At 33.6% G+C, this 20,938-nt stretch overlaps 1 protein-coding gene across 4 annotated transcripts; it reads left to right on the top strand.

The window, feature by feature from the left end:
- The first annotated feature begins 1,479 nt into the window (after positions 1–1,479).
- Positions 1,480–19,911, top strand: LOC116336970 (chloride channel protein 2). Of its 4 annotated transcripts, none has more exons than XM_031761218.1 (16): positions 1,480–2,317; positions 4,504–4,614; positions 5,179–6,119; positions 15,888–15,995; positions 16,090–16,255; positions 16,367–16,632; positions 16,783–16,939; positions 17,017–17,227; positions 17,341–17,442; positions 17,504–17,738; positions 17,806–17,848; positions 17,957–18,076; positions 18,140–18,706; positions 18,809–19,227; positions 19,314–19,547; positions 19,615–19,911. In XM_031761218.1, exons 3-16 carry the CDS (start codon positions 5,973–5,975, stop codon positions 19,864–19,866), a joined length of 3,027 nt encoding a protein of 1,008 aa, XP_031617078.1. In that variant the 5' UTR covers positions 1,480–2,317; positions 4,504–4,614; positions 5,179–5,972; the 3' UTR covers positions 19,867–19,911. The 4 variants fall into 4 exon arrangements, with proteins under 4 accessions (XP_031617078.1, XP_031617077.1, XP_031617075.1 ...); XM_031761215.1 differs by lacking the exons at positions 1,480–2,317; positions 4,504–4,614; positions 5,179–6,119 and adding exons at positions 9,909–10,021; positions 11,657–12,189; positions 12,408–12,594; XM_031761217.1 differs by lacking the exon at positions 4,504–4,614.
- The last annotated feature ends 1,027 nt before the right edge of the window (positions 19,912–20,938 follow it).

Below are 20,938 nucleotides of genomic sequence, written 5' to 3'. Positions count from 1 at the left end.
TGAAAAAATGCAATAGGGTGTCTTTTGACACCATTGGGTATTTACTTCACCTCATAGCATTTTGCACTGAAAAATTCATCATTTTGGACAGTGAAACATTCATCGCTATGTCGAACCACGAATTAAGTGCAAGTGGTTTCTTTTGCAATGATTATGTTGTAGGGCACTACTATATAAGGCTAGAGACGTCGACAAACCGAACTTTGATAAAGGCGTGTTTGTATGGTAGGATCTTCTTTGGAAGGTGTTTTAGAGCCAATATTCGAGAATTTGGTGCTGAAACGTAAGGTAAAACCTCCATTACATGCTCCATTATCAACCAATTGTTGTTTAAATCGATAGAATTCATTGAGAACTATCTGATTTAACACAAAATTTTGGTTTGCAAGCAGAAAAAACCACAATAATGGCTCACTTCTTAAAATATGACATTTCCGTGAAAAAAGGACCATCTGTTTAACTTCACAAAAAGACACCAAATTAATTATTTCTCGTCTGTTTTTGGATGTAAGTTATAGGCGAAGGTCCAAAATACTTGAAACAAGCGGGAAGGTTCGAGAGAAAGTTGAAAGAAATCGACATATTGGTCCGCCAAAGCATGATTTTGAAGGTTCGACGCATACTGAGAAAAATCGAAGACAATGGCCCGTTCAGTGTAAGGTGAATGTGCTATTCGTAGCCCATTAATGAAGGTGTATACCAATAAAAAAGAATTTAATATTGTATGTTTGTTGTTCAAATGGCGAACATCTGAATTTTTTTTATTTTATTCGCCTATCGCTATGCAAAATGTCTGCCAATAAGTACTGAGTAAATATTTTCATCATTTTTTCATGCGATTTTTGTGCTCGTTTATCTAATATGATTTATGTACGTACATGCAGATTAGCAAATAGATACAGAGAGTGTTTAAAGAGCGCATGTAATTCATTCATTAGCTAAGTGATTCTGATGCTTCTTTACGTCAACCAAATTAATACCACTTGGCATACAATTTGCGCACATGCATTTAACACTCATACCTTTATCTCTTTTTCTCTCTATTTTGCTTTCGCACACTTTCCGCGCTATGCATTCGTTATCCGTCTATGAACGCGTGCTCCAGTGGTATCGTTGTGTATTTACAGAGTATGAACACCTGATGCTTTTCGTTTTATGTCGTCGCATTGTGTGTGACATAAGTCTTTGAAATGCGGTATCTGTACAGACTGGATCGAAACACTTTGACGGAACAAAAAAAAATTCTCTTTCTCTCACGCTTAATCAATAGTCGAATACGATAAGCTTAGTGGCATTGAGCATGTGATAGTGCGGCACAATGGAGAATGAGATAGAAAGAGCGATACAATACGCAAATCAAAACAAAACATTTAATAAAGACCGGAATGGAAATGAACTGGCTTATCGAAAAAAAAAATGAATGCGAACCAGCGCACACGTCGATCATCGTGTTTGGGGAGAGCTCAAGAGAATTTCAGAACGCCAAATCATATCAATCGACAACCAGATCTTCATTAATTCGCACCGGCTTTTCGATCAAAAATTTTTCTCTCGCAATGTGAAATTTAATTGACAGAAAACATAAACTCCGTCTGTGTGTAAGTAAGTGAGATTCAGACTTGATTCAGCTGTTTTTGTCTGTGTGTATGTGTGTTTAGTGAGGAGATTTTGCATACTTTGACTGTGATGATTGTTATCAAATTCGTGTTAAAAATGTTTGTTGTTGTTCAATCCGTCATTATCATTCGGTGTACGCGTACCGATTTGTCGAGCAATTATTTGTGATCGTCGCCGTTGTTGTCGTCGTCGTCATTGTTGTCATTGACAATCCAGTGAAACTATTGCATATCAATATATTATATACATGCGTTGATTAACATCGAAATTTGTTCAGATTTTGTTATGATTTTCAATTATCGTTTTACCAAATTTATAAATATTTAGTGGTTTGCTTGACACAAATAGTGAAAGAAGTGACTAAATAGCTCAGCACATTCACTCGTTGATTTTTGCACCAAAATTTACCATAATTTACATTCTTGCTAGTTGTAAGAATGTGTTAATTGTTAAGATCAAGTGATTATTGTGACAGCAATAAAACAAAAGAAACGATTTTATACCGAATCAACAGTGTTATAATCGTAGAACTTCACCTCAATTGATGTAATAAAAGGATTCATCACTTTAATTCGAATGCCATTGTCAATTGAACAGTGTGTAAACTACTTGCGGTTCTTTTCTTCTCAGACCTACTTTTCACTTGCTGTGTTCGAATTTCGATGAAAAACCAACAGTGTTACTTTGTGAATTTTAACTGGTGAGTTCTAAATTTGGAGAAAAATACAATTTTCATTGAAAAATTCGTTTTTTTTTGTGTTAAACTGAGTTTTTACATTCAAATTGGTGCTTCAAGTGGGCTTTTAATTTAATTTTATAAATTGTTTCCACCGAATTACTATATTATCTACACGATAAAATAATAATCTATGAATGACATTATTGTGGTAATCTTTCACGTATCTAAGTGGTTATAAACAAGGGGTAATCAGCATTTTCTTTTTTTGCTTTGACACAATTTCAGCGATGTGAGAAAAATAACATACTCTGCGCACCGTCCTTCAGAACTATTGCTGTTATTTTTGATAAGAATGTGAGAACGGTTTATATCAATTTCATCGGCATTGTTGTTGTTTTGTGACAAACCATCGAATTTTCACGATCTATTTAACATCGTGGCGGGTGAATCGACGTATATTAGTGTTTTTATATACCAATAAGTGTGATAACGAAAAACAAAACATATTTACATCATATATATAATTTACGAGTTCATTGAAATTGCTTTCAAAATAAAATAAAAAACAATCGAAGAATTTACGACTGGACTGTTATCAATGATTCAAACACTTTGAATGACTATTAGGATAATATAAATTAAAACCACCGACTAAGAGAATCGTTCAATTAGTAAAATTCACGTAACATCCTCATAATTATAGTTATTATTGACGTTTAATATTGATTGTTCAGTTCTTTTTTTTTTGCTCAAATGCAGTCACATGACTGAAAATCACTGTGGAAACGAAAAATCTATAATGAATCTTAATCACGCGCTCCCAATTTGAACTGATAACAGAAAATATGGTGTAAACAGAAAGAGAGAGAGAGAGAGAGCTGGATGCTGATAAAAGTGCGAGTATATTACATGAGGGGCAAGACTGCTGTGAAAAGTGCAAATGGCAATAGTCCTACTTTGTATGTTCCCTTTGTGAAATATAGTCGCTGAAAGTTGCAGCCTCAATTTCTTGTGATAACGTATACATCGATTTTGTATAGGATTTTGTATACGAGTGAAAGAGTCTTTGATGCATTTTGGAAAAATTCCCTATTATGTAAAATGAAACGATATTTGCATTTCCGTACAAAACCGCCAAAAATTAGGTGACGAGGATCTAATTTTAAACACTATTTATTTGAAAAATGAAAAAACAATCTACGGTGCACCCGGTTTTCTTGATAAATCTGGTTTTGCCTTGTTTTACACGCAACTTGGGCTTATCAGCTGATATTGCAGTGCGCAAGCATTTTTCGATTTTTACTTTGTTTGAATACAAACGAGTTTTACAGTTTCTTCGTTACTCATAAATTTGACTATTGACCAGCACAAGAGAGAGACAGAGACAGCAAGATTATGAGAATGCGACAGAAGATTATTGGATAAGAACTATTCATATCTGTTAAAAATTATCTATTTGTGATGTATTGGACTTCGTCAACACAACGAAAAACAATCCATCCAATTGACAGACAAACGTGTGACTGTCGTACTTTGTTAATTATTTAACAATTGTAATTTTCTGTCCATAAAACATGTAATTGTTTAGTTTTTTGTTATGTTTTTTCCTTTGCTGCCGATTACAACGATCAATCTTAATTTGTGTCATGATTAAATTTATTGAATTTTGTTAATTAGACAATTATTTATTCATTATTCGTATCAACCTTTAATAAATACAAATTGTTGTGATGCGAGCAGCAAAATATTGTTACGCTTTTAAAATGCAATCCAGCAAACGTGAATAAATTCTATTACGTCTCTCTATGCACACTTTCGATTTGTCATTTTGTAAATTAAATGAACGGATCAGATTACCTATAGCGTAGCAAATATGTTGCATGACAGAAAAAAATGCCTGCACAATTAGTCACTGTAAAGCCTGATGATAAAGGTGATTTGTAACGACAATTTCAATTTGTTCAATTCGATATCTTAATCTTGGCGCGCATTTTTTAAGTTAATTAAAAGAAACAGTTGGTATTCGGAAATCCCAGGTGAAATGCGGTGTTTTTTGGCATTGTGAATATTTAAAATCGATCAGAATGTGTTGGCGATTCATTCGTTGTTTTTTTTTTTTTCATCTGCATTCATTAAGGTGATATTAATTTGAAATTGGCGTTCGAGATTTCCATAATTTTATCATTAATATTATTTTCGTTCTTTAGAACAACTATGCAACTGTTGTCCACGTGATGTCATAATGCGATGCGGTGTGATGGACTTTGATCGACACAATATTTTGAGTATTTACTGTCTATCGATGCATGTGACCGGTTGTACGTGAATATATATCCATACGGAATGCATTACAGCAAAATCATGTTGTTTAAAATCTTCATATCGTTTTTATATCGTATCATTCGCAGTAATCCAAGAACAAAAATTTGCTATTACATTCAAGTCGATGGTTTGATTATTCGCAAAAAGATGTCTGGTCAAAACCATTTGTGTTGTCAAGAACAAGCAATTGATTGATACATTCACAACAATTCTCTCATTTTTGAAAGATCATATCATCAATTCGATTATTATTTTTGTTTGTTGCTTTGCAATCCACACGTAAAGACGTATTTTCGTTGCAAACATTTTATTACCGAAGACAACTAGCAAATATTATATTATTTATCAGTCAAATATATAGATCATTGTTTCACTGGAAACAAATAACAATTCAAGTTTTAAAAGCAAATATCATAAAACGGTGGTCAGAAACTATCACATTCGATTGAACGCGCGTGTGTGTCATCATTTTACGCTATATTACTTCGTTCATTATCGTTTCAACTCTTATATTTACATAACTATAATTATTTTTTTTTTAAATTTTTCGTCTTTCATAGAAAACAAATTCAATTGGGAAAAATACGCTTGGAATAGATAAAATAAAGATAGAGAAAAAAGAACATTATGAGAGTGAAGCACCTTCAAGCTATAACTATTTAGTTTGTACACAACATCGACAGTTCTCTATACGCTTGACGCTGGTTCGTGCTTAGTGATCAGGTATCCGGCGATGTAATAGCGCGAAATAAAAAAAAAACACGAAGGGAGAGCGAAATCCATCCTCATATGTGAACATACATTGAATTTTAATAAGAGACATGGAAATGGAGATAAAACTTCGAACCTAGTGAATCTGCGTGCAAATTGTAGCTACAACACAGATTTCGATTTGGCTCCAAATTTTCACTTGTGTGATATACTATGTGAAATAATAATAAAGAAAAACTACGAAAAAAAGCAACGAAAATTCGAGTGTGATAAGTGGCTGTTGAAAAACCGAGTGACAAAAAATCATCCATAATTGCATTTTTGTGAAGCACAATTTCTGCGCAGTTAAAACGTAAAATGAGCACTGCAATTGCAAAAGAGTGAAACAAAAACAACAAAAAAGTGCTAAAATAAATGCAAGTCATAAAACTATATAGCTGCAAAGTTCCTATGTATATAGTTTTTAGTCGAGATTTTTTTTTACAATCGAAATGTGATCAATTTTTTTTAAACGAAAAGAGTTCATTTTAAACTGAATTAGGTGTAAAGTGTTTTGTTTACATATTCAAATTGTGAAATAATAGTATATAAGTGTTTTTATTGTCGGATATATATAGCAAATTAAAAAAAAAAAACGATCAAAATGTATGCAAGATCACCAAAAGCAATGATGGATACGTTGCAAGTGCCAACAACAACGAGACCCATTAAAATTCAGCCGATGGATGCTTCACTTTCAATGGTATCCGATGACGACGATGAAGGTGGACTAGGTTATCAAAATACACTGGTAAGGATCGATATGATAATATTTTACAAATGATTTTATTAATATGAGTACAATAAGATAAACTAACTTCGTGCGGTCTCAGGCACTATTAAGTATTGTTGTTATTCTTTATGACGCGGAAACTTTTTTTTTCGCTTTTGATATTGTGAATCTTTGAAATATAAAGAAGCGCAAAGTGTTAGGTTAGTACGTTAGACGTACATGCCGTTTAGATATGGTGACCTTCAATATGCCACAGTTATAACTATTATGTTACTTTTACTTTTCCGCTCACATCACTGTGTGCAGTGAAGTACTGCAATCACCCCATTTTGAAATCTTGTATTTAAATTTTTTCGAATTTTTGTAGTAGACAAACAAAAATTTAAATGAGCTGAATGTATTCTTTATCCATACAGTCATATCATATCTATTTCTGTATATATATCTGCGTACAGACAAAAGAGTTCAAATGATAAATCATTGCTGCAATTGCCAATTGGCCCATGATTTTGTTGCCATTTTCAATTGAAAAAAAAAAAAAAAAAAACAAATCCGAATATGCCTGATAATGAGAATCAGTTCTATTGAATATAACGATAGGACAGTATTCAGCACCCCAAAACTACTAAACAAAAGTGCCATAAAAAATACATATATTTTGGCTAAAAAACTTTACTTCTCTCAAAAATTAGTACAGTGAATCTAATATTTTTGGTAGACAAAATTTTGCATAACACACTCTACTCACACGCCATTCGTATATGAATCCTATGTTAGTGGAGAGTTTCTCTGCTTACTTTGCTTGTTATTTTGTCTATCAAAAAAATTAGATTCACTGTATTTGGTAGTAATTGAATTAGTACTACACTATTAATATATGTTTAATATCTTCCGGAAAATAAAGTTCAGTGAAGGAAGAATGAAAAAATTTGGAAACTGCGCGGAAAAGTTAGACTTACGGATGTAAGTTTCTTGATATTTTCAATAATGTGACAGAACGAAATGAGAAACCGTAGAGATTATGATTTCGATATGAGCTGGAATGTCGAATGTAAAGTAATAAAACAAGACAATGCAATAGATATACACGTAGTTAAATGCACAATCAAAGTTCCATATCGAGCGAGCTAAGTCGGGGTATGCATGAAATGCTCATAACATTAATTTTAGCATTTCGAAATACTCTTTCATTTACCAAAAGAATTTGAAGAATTTCGCGCAATTTTCTAACTAACAACATTGCAATGCTTGCCTTAGCACATTTTACTGGAATTAAATTCATAAACAGATATCATTTTTTACTGTCATTTTTCAGTATTGAAAGTCATTTCAGTTGAATTCCTTCTCGGATTTCTTATTCGATGTATTTATTTGGCCTTACACCCCCCGTGCCTATGTATGCCATACGTCCTCAGTAGGGATACGAGGGGTCCGATTACCGCCCCCTCCTGACGAAGTGATAGCCCTTGAAAATTTTCAAAGAATTCTTTCAGTTTGCTAGGGATTTTCGCCAAAAAAGTGAAGAGCAAAAAAAAAACGAAAAAAGTACACTTTTCGCAAAATACATTTCACTTTTTTGCTTACCCCTCTCGATTTTTTTCAATTAAACGTTAAACCCTACCCCCCCCCCCCCCCCCCTAAATTTTTCCCTTGTGGACGTATGATGTATGCTGTGCGTCAAAATAAAACCATAATCGATAATAAGGTCACAAATAGTATGAATATCTGGTCCATTAACGAAAAATATTTGATATAATCATGGTTTAATAGTAGATTGAATGAAACCGGATTCAAATGAGTTTTTATCTTTCAGACAAATAAATTTAAACAACAAAATACCCAGAATTTCTTTGATTAGAATAAATTCCACTGAAAATCCAATGGTGCGCATGATGTCATTCTGTGTTGACACCATTTCGCCATAAATATCCTATTGGCTAGGACCGTATGGGCTAGTTATTGGACTTTCCAGATGTTATTAATTTTGGAATATTATGTCTGCATATATGCAATTGACAACAACTTGAACAATTTCAATCTCTGAATACAAAAAATTGGAAAAACCACGCATTTTTTGATGAGTACTGAAAGTGCATGAATATAGATAATTTTGTCGAATGATTAGATGTGAACATACAGAACGCACAGTGTACGTGCCAGTGCCAAAATAAAATTATCAAAGATAAACTTAAATATAAATACAAAAATGTTGAGTGGCGACAACAACAAACACACGCTTGAATCATCGTCACGTGAGCGATAAATAGACTGGATTTAAATGCGTGCCAGAAAGCCTAACCTCATTCAATAAACATTTAATTCCTTGACCAAAACCGGTATTCACGACATCTCAACACAGTCAGTCGGCGGTTTTGGCTTTATTACATTCATTTCATTATCGTACCCGCACACTTTTTGTCATCCGCGTGAATTCGTTGCGATGAAAGGATTGTCTGCTATGCTGACGATTTAATTCATTGAATCCGTTAGAAGCGGCAATTTTACAATACGAACCAATTTCGAAATTGAAATTTGACGAACCTCTCGTGGAGTTTCGCTTCCAAATGAGATGTTACAAATTTCGATAGACAAAAGAAATGTCAATGCCGTAAAAATGTGCTAATTACCACAGAAAATTACGCATCACATTGAATAAAGATCCAAATATAATTAGCAAAAAGTCGTGAAAAATAGACGATACGATTGCCAAAATAATAATAACAATAAATCATGTTAGAAAAGCAAAACATAAACGCAAACAAATCATCGATTCGTTTGACCATTGAATTGACACTAATCAAGTGCTTAGAAATAAGTATGGTTAAAAAAATGAGGCTATTCAAATGAAAGTAATGGCAACTAAGTATTTGCGTAAAACTTATAACACTGACTTGACGACATGCTATTTTGCATATTTGTTTAAAATGCCGGAATTATTTAGAATTTACGCAAAGAAACACACAAGCAAAAATCAAATATTCATCGGCTAATACGTTATATATAATAAGAACAACTAGATGTTAAATTTTAATTGTGCTGCATATTTTATCGTTGATTTTATCACGTGAGATTATAATGCATTATTAACACCTTTGTTTCGTTTATATTTTGTTTGGTCTTAGTGGCAAATGGTTATTGCCTGCAGTTGATTTTCGCTGCTTAAGTAAGTCGCACGTCATTTTGATTAAGATTTATTGTTCGAGAACCGCAGAAATCAGTTGATACATTTACACCCCACCTCTTTCGCTCTTTCTATCACTCGTTCAATTTACACACTTGAAATAAAAAACTGCAATAAAACCGACGGCCAATCATTTTCACAGCGTGATTGGTATGATAATCTTCATCATAAAAATCATTGACAGCATTTTAGGCTAAAACGTAATCGTTCTCCATTTCGTCGTTTGTCTTTGTTTCAGAATGTTCCCTTAATTTACGCAGCCATTCATGACTCTCATCCTAGCTCTCATCACTTAAAACCGTTGATTCGAGCAAATGACATCGATATAGTTTTTTACACAACAAAATGCGGCCGATGTGATACAGTGACGCGATATAACAATTTCAAATGAATGAAGATGCGCATGAGATATTGTTTGCGTGTAAACGGCAAATGACCAGGCAGGCGGTGAATTCTGATTGAATTAAATGAAGATCTACTTTTTCACTCTCTTGTTCTTTCCTTGTTATCACTTGATTACACACATGTATCGTTTGGTTATAGTTGTGAGGCACAACAAACGAATGACAAAGTTGGATCCAAGGCTCATTTCTTGAGTAAAAACAGTATTGAAATGATCACCGTACTGAATTGTACGAAGTTTTTACTGATTGTCAACAATCACAGAGGCTTTGACCGAAAGCATTCATGAAAATTATGGATTAAGCATAATTTATGGCATAAATTGCAGTGATAATGAGTTAGTAGTTTGATATTATTGAAATTGCTCTAATTGCTCTTTTTCGTTTAATTGTGATGGAATTTAAGTTTAAAAAAATGTGTGAAAAATAAAATTTCGTGAGTTCTAGGTCAACAATGTGTAAACGAGTGTTAGAAGGCGTTGAAAATTCATACATATTTTTCGACATTTAAAAAAAAAGAAAAAGAATTTTTCCACATAATTCGGAAAACAAACGCCGGAAAAAAGAACAATATTAAAAAATTGTAGAAATGTCGTTTCAATTCAATTATCTTTTTGGTAATGGTCAATGAGAAAGCCATTTACAAGTTGACCGATAATCACATGTAAAGTCAATTGCATTCCATTTATGCAGCGATATGAACATGAATGTGCAATACTCGAGTGCAATCATTCAATAAACGGGTTAGTCAACCGTTATTATTCCACTTCTCGCGCTTTTATAAAGCGAAAAAGACCTCACTGAAGATAATAAAGAAATCGCAGCAATGACAATTGTTTACGTGGAACAAAACATTAAATGAGAGTTAATTTTCGACAATCTTCATACATCAACAAACAAATTGAGACATTTTTTTTTTGTCCATATATCGGCGAGTGAGAGACGTGCAATAGAATGGCATTTGTGCGGTTTAACTATTAACTAAGTCATCACAGAATAATTTGCGGGACCGTGCACATGATTTGATTCACATGAGAAATGGAATGATGAGATTCATGAAAAGCATTCATTTTGATTCGTATTCACAAGCACTTGAATAGAATGTCACATGACTTTCGAATGTAATTTGATTCTTTCTATCTCAATTTTTCGTTTCGTTTCGCCTCCAAACCAATTTTCAACAATCCTAACAACATCCGTTTTATTAGCGGTCAAGTAAACAGTGAGGCAAACGAATGAACGAAGATGGAATAAAAATGTTTATATCGAAACACACAAATGCAAATTACACTTAAGCGCATATACCATTGAGCCTCGAGGCAAAGTGCTCATTGTTCGTTCGTGAATTCACAGTGTGTGTACAAATGTATATGAGCTTAACATTTGTTGCATGCACTGCTTATCCGGCACGACTGTCTACCGCAATAATACTAACCGAATGCAAATTGGTTGGAAATGAAAAAGTAAATCTAATGCTTAAGTTCAATGTGTTTGTGGGATGCGTTTTATTTCGACATATAATTGTTTTAAAGAAATACTGCAAAGACCGATGAAATTAATTTACCAAGAGAATCTATGTCAATATGAATCAGACCACTTAAGTTCCTTCCACCGTCCGAAATTAATTTTATGAATGAACAATTCATTAAATGTGATATTGTACTGTAATTGCCAATGCGATGTCATCTTCCGAAAGACTGTTGCTTAATTTGACTGCACTCATTCCATTCATTTTTGAATGAAAACATAATTGTGACGGAGAATTGGCATTTTCATGACTTGTTTAATCGTTTGTGTGGTGAAATATCTTTCTTTATTTTATAATTATTTCCTACTTGCATTCAACGCCTGCCCGAACCGCAGCCGACGCGAATTAAAAAATTTTTAAATCATTTTTTCTCCACTGCATATAAAAAAAAAAACTTGAAATCGCAGAGTATTCATTTCACTTTGTATCACAATTATTTTTCTAGATGTCATTTTAAAGAATTCTATGTTGATGTAGTGCAAAAGAGACCATTTCAAAGCACCGAACATTTATTTATTAGTGTGTGTTTGCAAATAATAATAAATTGATCCAAATGACTTTGTGTGAGCAAAATGAATAACTCCATAATTGAATAACATCGGAGCAGCAACGATAAGAAAAAGAAGAGACCTTAAGTGGCGTGTCAAACGCACACTCAAGAAATATAGTTTTGAAACTTAACACGAAATAGATGTCATATTAGTTGCAAAATACTTTATAACATGTCGATGGTGTGCAAGTGCAAACAATAGAAATCTATATTGAATAAGCTCTAACAGCTTGAGTGACTTATTCGATTAAGTAATTAATTTTTAGAGAAAATTTAACGAAAATGGAAAAAAATGCAAAACAATCTACGAACGAAAGTGGCGGTGCAAAGCGTACGGAAGTTGGTAAAAGTGATCTCGTCATTCACGATGGTGAAGAAAATGTGGAGCTGGTTGACTCGGAATGGGCTGATTTTGAGCGAGCTCTCAGGTATTTATTCACTGGATGATCGTTTTCTTCTTCATCTTTTTCGTCTCCTTCCCAAGTTCACCGACAAAATTAATTGGATATTGTGCTAATCTATACTACAAATAGAGAATCGAATAAATTCGTTTGATCTGTATTCGGCTATTTATAAAGTGCATGTAATCTTCATTAGCACTTTATTTTTCTCATTGAAATTTTGTTTTGACGCTAAAATTTTGCAGAGAATTTCGCGAACGGCGTAAACAAAATGCCATCAAAAATGAGCTGAATCAACATAATCGAGTGAAAAAATCACGTCGCGCTCGCACCACTCAACACACATTTTATCCGTGCCCACCGCCGACCGCATCCGAATTAGATAACTATGAATCGGATGATTCTGACGATGAATTTATCGACTATAATGCTGTAAGCACACAGCATGCCATTTCTTTTATTGCTCGTTTTTATTGCATGCATTTTTCGATTTGATGATGATGATCAACCAAAATTATTTTCTGTTTTTTTTTTGTTTAAAGTTTCTTCACATTTTTGCTCACTTTTGTTGCACTTTTATTTATAATTGCATGCATCGATTATTCTTACTTTCCTTTTGCACTGTCACTCTGTAGACTGTACAGTTAAACTAAATTGAAATCATGTGAGTCAGGTGCTAAAATGAACGAAAACACAATAGATAATAAAAATCCGACAAATTAGTATGCGCTAACGTAGGATTAATGCGTATAAAAGTGATAAAAAGACCGCAGATATACCAGTAACTATATAATAAATCACCTGCAAAGGTGACTGACTGTTATTGAATGCATACGATTATCGATAATTTTCATTGTTTTCCGATGATGATAGTTGCTATAATCAATTTATAATTTCAAAATGAATGCATTGTATTACTTCGTGTGTAACAAACTAGAAAAAAAAATTTCTTTATCTTGTTTTCCAACTCACTGGATCGTTCTAAAGTTGACACTTAAAGTAGTTGATTTTGCATTATTAACTTGGTCGGGCATCCATTCTAAAATTACTCTATATAAACATCGTCTGTACCGTTATATTGTGGATTTAGATTTTGTGCTTTCCATGGCTGTAATTATATAGATTAATTTTTGAAATAATGAAAAAAAAAGTGGTTACATTATCGATATAAAATGTTTGAAACACATCGCAAACAATGCGTCAACATCTAAAGATTCATTTAGAGTAAATTTCACGTGACACATATGTCAGCAATATTTTTTTCTACACATTGATAAATATGGAATGTTTTGGTCATAGATCACGGTCTTATCAAGCATGTGATATTTTGGCGTATTGGTTTCTGAAAGGAAACTTTCTGTTCACAACGGCCCGAAAATTTTCGCAGCCCCTTTAAATCACATTAATGAAAGTTTTTTTTTTTAAATATTCCTAGAATTAATTCTCCAATTCTTCCAATTGGCAAAAGTTATAATTAGACAATTATCTATTTTAGTTCATGTGAAATTGGCAGATGTGGTGTTAGATAGTAGAAAAAACTTTTTCGCTATATTTAGCAAACCAGCATCTTATAAGTTAGAACAAAAAATAATCTGAGTTTATCCAAAACTGGACATTTGAAAAAAAAAACGTGTATTTCTTTGTTGTAATATCTCATTTTCCTATGACAATCAACTGTTCGCATGATTTAAATTTAGTGACGTACAAACAGAAAAAAATACAGTTGATAAATATTGAAACAAATACATTTTCTCTTCACTTCTTCACATGGACTGGTTCAAGATTAAGAAATGATGTAATCTAAAGAAAAACAGAGCATTCAAAACAAATGATGTGATCACATGACTGTTTCTTTTTTGTTCAATTAAATTGTTTTATTATTCGATTCTGATCCGAAAAAATCCATTTATTTAAATTACTTTAGGAAAAGTACTTTCCAAATAAAACACAACTTGTGCAAATAAAAAATGTTGCCGATGCTATCAGCGCAAATTTAAATTTCTGTTTCTCAACGGTGCAAATGAATCGGATAAACTTGTGAATATTTGCGATTAGATTATAATTTAACACATAAAAGGCGATATACCGCAACAAACTCTCAGTTTGATTAAGTAAATTGACCAGAATATCATAATCAATACGTACACATGTAAAAATGAGTTGAGTAAACTCGCCTCAGAATATGTATATTTTTTCAAAAAAAAAACAACAACACTGCGAATCGGAGTATAAAAGGGAGAACTGTCAACGGTGTTGAATCTCAAATGAGCCTTTTCGCGAGTGTGTTATTTTACATATATATAAAACAGTCGGAGCGTATTTCACATTGCAGAAATTCCGTCCGCGTTTTGCTAATCGAGTGTGAACAGTTTTAATCGAACTGTTCACGCGCTTAGTCTTTGCGATTTTTTTATTTCACGCTCGCTTTTATATTGTGACACACAAAGTGCTTTCAACAAGTATATATTCTCAATTCGAAAATAGGTCAATTGTTTTGTTAGTTTCAGTTGCCAAAGGACCCAGTTATTAAAATTTAATTTTTATTCGAAAGAACGTGCACAAGGTACAAAACGATGTACTTTCTTCAGTTAATGGCCAAAGAGCACAGTGACCCAGCACAACGTGAATACTAGTGTTTAATTATAGTGTGCATTTCAAGTATTAAATCGATTTTATTCTATATGAGAGACACAACAGACTTGTTCCATTTAATAGTCATGCAAATCATATCGAAGCTAGCAATGTGCATAATAAAAACGAAAAACAGCGAAAAATACGGTTTCCGTGGAAAATTCTGTTGAGTGTATATGTGTGTGTATGTACGTGTGGAAAATTACATCTCGCTTAAATAAAAGCCAATACACCCAAAATCGCCAATTTTCGGACAGCTCAAGTACAAAATCAAAAGAAACGACTGAATTTGTTTTGTCGAAATTAAACGAAAAAAAAGGGAAATTATCAAAGAAAAAAAAAACAATTCATGTGTTTTCCCCCCAATTGTTTTGTGCTGAAAATAAAATCGTATCTAAGCGAAAATCGAAAATAGAACACTAGTATACGCAAGCGTCGCAAAAAAAGGTGAAAACACACACACGTTGGGAAAATTCAAGTACAAATATCAGACGCACGAATGTTTTCACATACAATCCGACAAAGCAAACACGATTGGTTTTGCTTCGATCAAACGCCGTCGACTCAACGATCCGACGCAAATGAAGATCATACTTCAATGCCGCCAAACACGAATCTATTAACCTGTAACGACAATGTCAAAATAGTTAACGAAAATTATCGAAATTCTGTAAGTGGTGAAATATGTGCATTTTCATACGTTTTTTGACAACACCAAGTGACAAAAAAAATTGAGAAGGCTTTTTCTCAATTTTGTGGTTTTTCGAAATAATATTAATACCCAAAAAAAATATTTTGCGTTAAATACTGTTTTTATTATATGCATTTAAAATCTTTTTGATTATACTTTCTCCTCTTCTTGAATTTGGAAAAAAAAATGATTTCTACTTTAATGAACTTGAACAATTTTGTGGTAAACTCTTTCTTTTCGCATCTTTCTGAATAATTCAGACTGAAGTCATGCATGTTTGTCTGCTTAAAACCGATTATTTTGAATTTGAAAATGAGCCGCATGTTTTATCTGCATTTAAAAAGAAAAAAAAACGCCGCAATAAAAGAAAAGAGTAAAATTAATTTTATGGTTTGTTTTACAGATGTATGGTCGGTATACGAAGGATCTGGGTGAATATGCAAAAAATGAAGCGAGAAAACTTAAAATGCTTGAGCGTCGTCGAAAGAAGGAGGATAAAGCCAGAAATAGAGTAAGTCTATTATTTATCGAGAAAATGTAAATTATTTTCAATCTCGGTTCGAGTTTTTGCTGATCTAAATCTTTTGATGTTGATTTGCCAACAGGAATTGTATGGCAGACGTTCGAGTCGTTTTGTACGGCTTTTGCTCTATCTCTGGAAAAATTCATTTGCAAGACTTGGCGAGGATTGGGTGTATTTGGCTTTATTAGGAATTATTATGGCAGTTTTATCCTACATTATGGATAAAGGCATTTCAATGTGCACAAATGGTAAGTTACATCGACCACAAATAATTCTTGCATATTTATTTGCGGTTTGTTGATTGAACGACCTCGTTGGTTTTTATTTCAAAATTCATTAAACATTCTTTTTTATCACAGCCAGAATCTGGTTATACAGAGATCTAACGTCGTCACAGCCATACATACAATACTTTGCATGGGTGTCACTGCCGGTGTGTTTGATTCTCTTTTCGGCTGGATTTGTGCATCTCGTCGCACCGCAGAGTATTGGTTCTGGTATTCCCGAGATGAAAACCATCTTACGTGGAGTCACATTAAAAGAGTATCTAACATTTAAAACGTTGGTAGCAAAAGTGATTGGATTAACAGCGACCCTTGGGAGTGGAATGCCACTTGGAAAAGAAGTATGTGATGTTAATTCGATGATTTACAAAAAAAATAATACGAACGAAAATGCGCTCATTCACATTGAAATGTGACAATTTTTAATTTACATACGAATCAAGAACACATTGTCGTATGCGATGTACGAATGAACACGTCTTTTATTTCAGGGTCCATTTGTGCATATAGCTAGTATTGTTGCTCAACTTCTATCCAAAATGGTGACATCGTTTCAAGCAATCTATGAAAATGAGTCAAGACACTGTGAAATGTTGGCCGCCGCATGTGCGGTTGGAGTAGGTTCATGCTTTGCAGCTCCAGTTGGAGGTAAAATACACTCAAGTTCAAGTTACATACACACAAAAAAAACTATAAGTGTGAAATAAATTTACTTTTTTCGGAAGGTGTACTGTTTAGCATTGAAGTCACGACAACCTATTTTGCTGTTCGTAATTATTGGCGAGGATTTTTTGCTGCTGTGTGTGGTGCTACTGTGTTTCGTTTATTGGCCGTTTGGTTTCAAAAGGCTGAAACTGTTACAGCTGTTTTTGCAACCGATTTTGCCTCAGAATTCCCATTCGATCCACAGGAACTGTTTGTGTTTGCAATCATTGGGTAATTATTTTATAGTTATTTTTAAAAAATTACGTTCAGAGTTTTTAACAGTTGTTCCTCAGAGAAACAGTCCCTGATTGTTATTAACTGTTTCTTTTTCTCATTTTTTGCAGTTTTGTTTGCGGTTGCTTAGCATCGTTTTATGTTTGGGTCCATCGGCAATATGTTATGTTCATGCGATCGAACAAGAAAATGAATTTGTTTTTACAGAAAAAGTGCGTTAATCGACTTGCCATTTAAATTTTCTCGGATTTTAATTGATTTTCGTTATTTCAGTCGATTTTTGTATCCTGGCATTGTGGCGTTGATTGTATCGTCATTTTCATATCCACTGGGAACGGGTCAATTTATTGCCGGTGAACTGAGCACACACGAACAAGTACATCAATTGTTTACGAATTTCACATGGACCGCAGATGAATTGACCGTCGAACAAGCAACTATTGTAAATTACTGGAGCACAGAATACACAGATATATTCTTTAATCTGTCCACTTTTATGCTATTCACGGTAAAATTCAATTTTTAATTTAATAGATTTGTATGAGTTGTTGTTAATCAAAAGTTGATGATTCCAGTTTGTATTCTCGATTATTGCGTCGACAATTCCGGTGCCAAGTGGTATGTTCTAGGCGCAAATCACTTAAGAATTGCTTATTAATTATTATTGAATATTTTACGATTATTTTAAATCAATTCGATTCTATTCTTTTGTGATTCTCCCCTTAGGTATGTTTATACCAGTATTTAAAATTGGTGCAGCATTTGGGCGAATCGTTGGCGAAGCGTTACATTTGTATTTTCCGCTTGGAATTCGATATGGTGGTCATATTTCGCAAATTATTCCAGGTAAGAAATCGATTTTTAAATTTAGTAAAGAGTATCATGTTTCATACAAAATACCTATTTTAGGTGGATATGCTGTGGTGGGAGCTGCTGCATTTTCGGGCGGTGTAACACATACCGCGTCCGTTGGCATTATTGCGTTTGAAATGACAGGTCAAATAACTCACTTAGTACCCGTTATGATTGCTGTGCTCATAGCAAATGCAACAGCAGCTCTGTTACAACCATCGATTTACGACAGCATCATTCTGATTAAGAAATTACCATATCTACCCGATTTGTTGCCATCGGCAAGTGGAATGTATAATATATTCGTCGAAGATTTTATGGTTCGCGATGTGAAATTCATTTGGCAAACGATATCCTATCAAGCGTTGAAAAATGTTCTAAAACAAAACAAACACTTAAGAAGTCTGCCGTTGGTTGATTCGCCCGAAAATATGATATTGTTGGGATCAGTGCAGCGTCATGAATTAATTAAAATGATTGACAAACACATTGGTCGTGAAAAACGTTTGGACGTTGCAGCCAAATGGCAGAAGGAGGCCGAAGATCGAGCACGCGAAGAATATGAAAAGCGTCAAAAAGAATACGAAGAAAGAAATAAAAGCCGTCGATCATCGCGGTTTGAAGGTGAGTAAATTTCTAACTTATTTCTTTTCTTCTTATCAATTATGACTCCGAATGTATCGAAAAAAGTTCAATTTACTCACCTTTTTGATTTTATTTTTGAAGTCGTACCCGCTGCGGATGTATCAAGATTACGTGAAATTGCCAACAATGAAATGTTACCGCCACAAGCAAGAAAAGCCAAAGAATCATTGCACAATCCAAATCTTGGATCATTTCCACGAAAATCGATTTTGAAAAAGACAAATTCATTCAATTTGAGAGGTTTTACACCGGTCTTATCATCAAGTCCATCGCATACACCATACTCAACAATAACTGCCGCAGAGAGTCGATTACGGTCCGCATTCGATATCATTTTCAAAAAGTCAGCTACTTTACAAGATGTTCACCCGGATCAGGGATCCACTGAAATTAACAAAGACATAACGGAACAACCACTGTCAGGTGTTTCAACACCAAATAGTACACATATACCGTTGGATGTCTCATTCAGTCCAAATGTATCGAAAAAAGTTCAATTGGTAAGTAAATGTATTGAAATCTATCGAAAGTTCGGTAAACACATCTGAAATAATCGAATTAAAAAAAAAAAAACTTCAATTCTTAGCCACGTGAACGTGTCATCGATATGTCACCAGAAGATCAAAAGCTGTGGGAAGCCGAAGAAATGGCAAAACCAATTGATTTGGAAGGTGCCCATGTCAAAATTGATCCATCACCATTCCAATTAGTAGAGAAAACGTCAATTTTAAAAGTACACAGTTTATTCTCAATGATTGGCATCAATCATGCGTATGTAACGAAAATCGGAAAACTTGTTGGAGTCGTTGCATTGAAAGAGGTGAGATCTCTACATCATAAATATCAAGGCATTTCATTTAAATTCGAATATATTTTTTCATCAACAGCTACGCAAAGCCATCGAGGATGTGAATAGTGGTAATTTAACATCAACACAAACAAGCAATACGGAAACGACTGAAAAACCACCATTGCCGCAAGAGTGCCAGGTGCCACTTCTAACAAACGAAAAGGAAAAAAATGAAACATGTAATAACCAAAATACGGTGAATTCGATGGATTCAGCTTTATCAAACTCGGATAATTGTTCTGACGTCGAATTGGGAAATCCAGTCGAACATAAAACTGAACCAAAGTAGAATTTATAAATTATTTTGCAAATAATCAATTCATCTCGACTAGAACACGCAGCTCATTTATGATATGTTTTTTATTTAAGTTTTGACATTTTATCGAATTGTTTGTTAATATTTAAGCATCTATTATTTTATGGAATGGCCTAAATGAATTGGTCAGATTGTAAGACTTTTCTTGCCAGTCAGGTTAATTGTGATTTTACATGAAACGAAAACGAATGGACGAAATGGTTAGGAATAAAGAGTAGCACTCAAAGCGATCAAATCGTAATTATACAAATGAGTCCTCGTAAATGTCTATATTAATATGTGCCAAGTTACAATTGTAGCGTTCAAATTGAAAGTAAATTTCAGTCCTAGAAAGATTTTTTTCTCTTTTTTTATTTTAGTGACATCATACATTATTGCTAGGGCTTTTTGATCGCTTTAAGCTTATTTCATTAATAAACGAAATTATTGAATAATAAATTACCTTGTTTTTCTAATAAAAATCAATGTCTTCAATAACAGTCCCTTGATATTGATGAATGATTGTCGTGAATGCTTTTCAATATAGCGTGGACAGCTGTTACGAAAGTCCAAGAATTCGTGATTATTTTTATTTTGAACAATTGCACCAAATATATTTGGCTTTCATCATCTCAATATGCACGAATGAATACATAAAGAGAATAAAGTCAAGTGATAACTGTACTTGACATTCCATTAAATGACATTTTACGTTATACATGGGCACAGGGGGGTGTAAGCCCGGATAATCCCCCCTTAAATCGTCCGAGGTACCCCTCCCCCGACGGCAGCCGAAAATTCTTTTGATTTTCGATCAAAAAGTGAAAACCTTTTTTTGCTGTTCAAGTTGTTTGCTGGAGACCCCCCTTAAATTTCCATGTATGTTTCACGTTGTATCGATTGTGTATTTTGAATGTGGTTGAATTTTGTTTCTCTGTTCTATTTGGTTAACCCATTCGCCGTCCCATTCGGGACACAGATTATTTTATCTCACAAGATCGTAAGAAGGTCAGTTTTTGGTTTTGTTTTTTCTTTCTTCCAAAATATTTTGAAAATTAAAACCACG

This window comes from Contarinia nasturtii, unplaced genomic scaffold (assembly GCF_009176525.2).
Source record: "Contarinia nasturtii isolate CC-2019 unplaced genomic scaffold, AAFC_CNas_1.1 Cnas_scaffold_220, whole genome shotgun sequence".
NCBI lineage: Eukaryota > Metazoa > Arthropoda > Insecta > Diptera > Cecidomyiidae > Contarinia > Contarinia nasturtii.
This window is presented reverse-complemented; position numbering and strand designations above follow the sequence as displayed.

Coding starts and splice junctions, on each gene's coding strand:
- LOC116336970 (XM_031761215.1), top strand. CDS start 12,044: ATGGAAAAAAATGCAAAACAATCTACGAACGAAAGTGGCGGTGCAAAG. Junction 18,707..18,808: donor TCGATCATCGCGGTTTGAAG/GTGAGTAAATTT, acceptor TTATTTTTGAAG/TCGTACCCGCTGCGGATGTA. Junction 19,548..19,614: donor GAGTCGTTGCATTGAAAGAG/GTGAGATCTCTA, acceptor TTTCATCAACAG/CTACGCAAAGCCATCGAGGA.